Here is a 2182-nt window from a genome sequence, read left to right as displayed (position 1 = left end):
GGGGAGGGGGAGGGGAGGGGGAGGAGGATGGGGAGAGAGAAGGAGAAGGAGAAAGAGAAGAAGAAGGGCAAGATAGTTCTCTAATTATATGTAGTTCACAGCTACCACTCCAGGGTCTGCCTGCATGCTGCCATGATGATAATGGACTCAACCTCTGAAACTGTAAGCCAGGCCCCAGTTAAATGCTTTCTCTTATAATGGTTGCCTTGGTTATGATGTCTCTTCAAAGCAAAAGAACAGTGACTAAGACAGAAACAGGGTATCCTTGTGACAGCCCTGACCATGCTGTTTTAGGAGGATTGTGGAAGACTTTGTAACTTTTGGGCTAGGAAAGCTGTTGAGTGTTAAGAGCTCCTTGGCTGTTCCATAAGAGCTTAGAAGATAAGAGTGATGCACATACAGCTGATAAGGAAGGTCTGGTTTGTGCCTTCCAGATGTAAGCAAAGGCTTGTGTGGCTGATCTATGGTGTCTGGTCAGCTGGGGCTGAAGAACCAGCTGTGGTTAAGAAGAGGCCAGCGTCCTTGAGGTAAAGCTCTTGGGAAGTGTTTCCTCAGAGTCAGCACGTGTATACTATACTCATCATTCTGCTATATGTACTTCTTTCTGCTGTTGTTCTTTCTTCCACCTCCGGTCTAAATGCTACTTCTAATATGCATTTGGTATTTAGCATTCCTATAAATGCCTTTACAAATCTATTGTATATAAAAGTGTGTATACGTGTATAGTGTATATACACATATAGATACACAATGTCAGTTTCAAACTTCACTAAGTACTCTTGTACTTTGTGCATTATTTCACATCCTCTTTATTTTTCTTCCTATAATACTTTTTATTGTTGTTATGCATAGCTCTAGGCCAGTGCTTCTCAACCTTGCCTGGAAATTGGAACTGGGGAGCCTGAAAAACTACCGAGATGCAGATTCTCCCATCCATCCCAAGGTAATAACGTATAGACTGAGAACTACTGCAAACTTTTTCAAACATTTTCACTGCTGTGGACGAATTCATTGTATGTGTATTTCACAACCCATGAACTAATTTCCTAATTGGGAATTGTTTCCAATTCCTTGCTGTTTCAAACGATTCTCTGCTGACCACTGTGTTTTTCTAACCTGTGCATATAACCAGGGCACACAGCTAGATGGTTCAATTGGTAGATCACAAGTTGAGCAAGTTCAACTTTACCATATTATCAGGTAATCTATACTTCCACCATTTCTCTGCTTTTTGTTAACAGTTCTATGATTACACATCTTTTATTCTTAAGTTATATTCATCTGATTTTAAATGCGGCTGAACACTTGAATTTCTGCTTTTATGCTCTGTCTTTTGTCTATTCTTTGTCTTTGTTTCTCTCTCTTTCCTCCTTGACACCCTCTTCCCTTTTCTCTTGTCTCACAGTTCCTAGTTTGTAGACTCCGTATTGCCCTCAGTCTGCCACCCTGTGGCCTCAATCCAGAAAGTGCTACTGATTGAAGCACATATATGCTCAGCTGTGACATTTACATACTGGGTCAAGCTGGTCTCCTCACTCCTGGACACCAGGCCGTTTTCCTCCTGTCTAATTTCAAAGGTAAATGAAGAGAACTCCATCAGAGTCTGGCTTCCGAAGGATGCCTGCTCTAGCTTCTTCCCTGGCTGCCATCTTTGCTTTACCCCTAACAGCTGGTACAATTTCTGTCCTGTTTCCATTCTGCAAGGTAATTACTATGGCTTGGAGTCCAGAGAAGCACTTTTACTTATCACTTTTTATATCTGATCATCACAAGATGTGAAAACTTACACGCCATCTTGGACGTTATATGTTTTATTTCTGATGGGAAAGGTTATAAGACTTAAATAACATTTGAGATGATATTCTTTTTCTCAAATTATTTTTTTTTCTGCAGATACAAGAAATGCATCAAAGTAGCCCAAATATACGTTGGATGGCAGAGAAGATTCATTTTGGGTGAACATTGCTGAGTAATCAATAATTGGACTATCACAACTAACAGAGATTAGAAGCAAGAGTAACACCCATGCAGGTACATCTGAAGGAGGACTGACTGCACACTCTGGGCTTGGGTGTCCTGAAGGAGGACTGACTGCACACTCTGGGCTCGGGTGTCCTGAAGGAGGGTTTACCTGCACACTCTGGGCTCGGGTCCCCTGAAGGAGGGTTTACCTGCACACTCT

The 2182-nt window shown here is 41.8% G+C and overlaps 1 protein-coding gene across 3 annotated transcripts in view; it reads right to left on the bottom strand.

Moving 5' to 3' along the window:
* Positions 1-2182, bottom strand: part of Cc2d2b (coiled-coil and C2 domain containing 2B) — an 86336-nt gene that overhangs the window by 11070 nt on the left and 73084 nt on the right. The window contains exon 33 of one of the 3 annotated variants that reach the window (XM_031390290.1): positions 2080-2171. The exons of the other annotated variants lie outside the window; for them this stretch is intronic. Within the exon in view, the coding sequence (XP_031246150.1) occupies positions 2128-2171 (44 nt within the window). The 3' untranslated portion in view covers positions 2080-2127. Of the gene's footprint in view, positions 1-2079; positions 2172-2182 lie in introns of those variants that run through there. 3 annotated transcript variants of the gene reach the window in all.

Source organism: Mastomys coucha, unplaced genomic scaffold (assembly GCF_008632895.1).
Source record: "Mastomys coucha isolate ucsf_1 unplaced genomic scaffold, UCSF_Mcou_1 pScaffold21, whole genome shotgun sequence".
NCBI classification, from domain to species: domain Eukaryota; kingdom Metazoa; phylum Chordata; class Mammalia; order Rodentia; family Muridae; genus Mastomys; species Mastomys coucha.
Note: the sequence above shows the minus strand (reverse complement) of the source record. Positions and strands in the feature narration are given on the sequence as shown.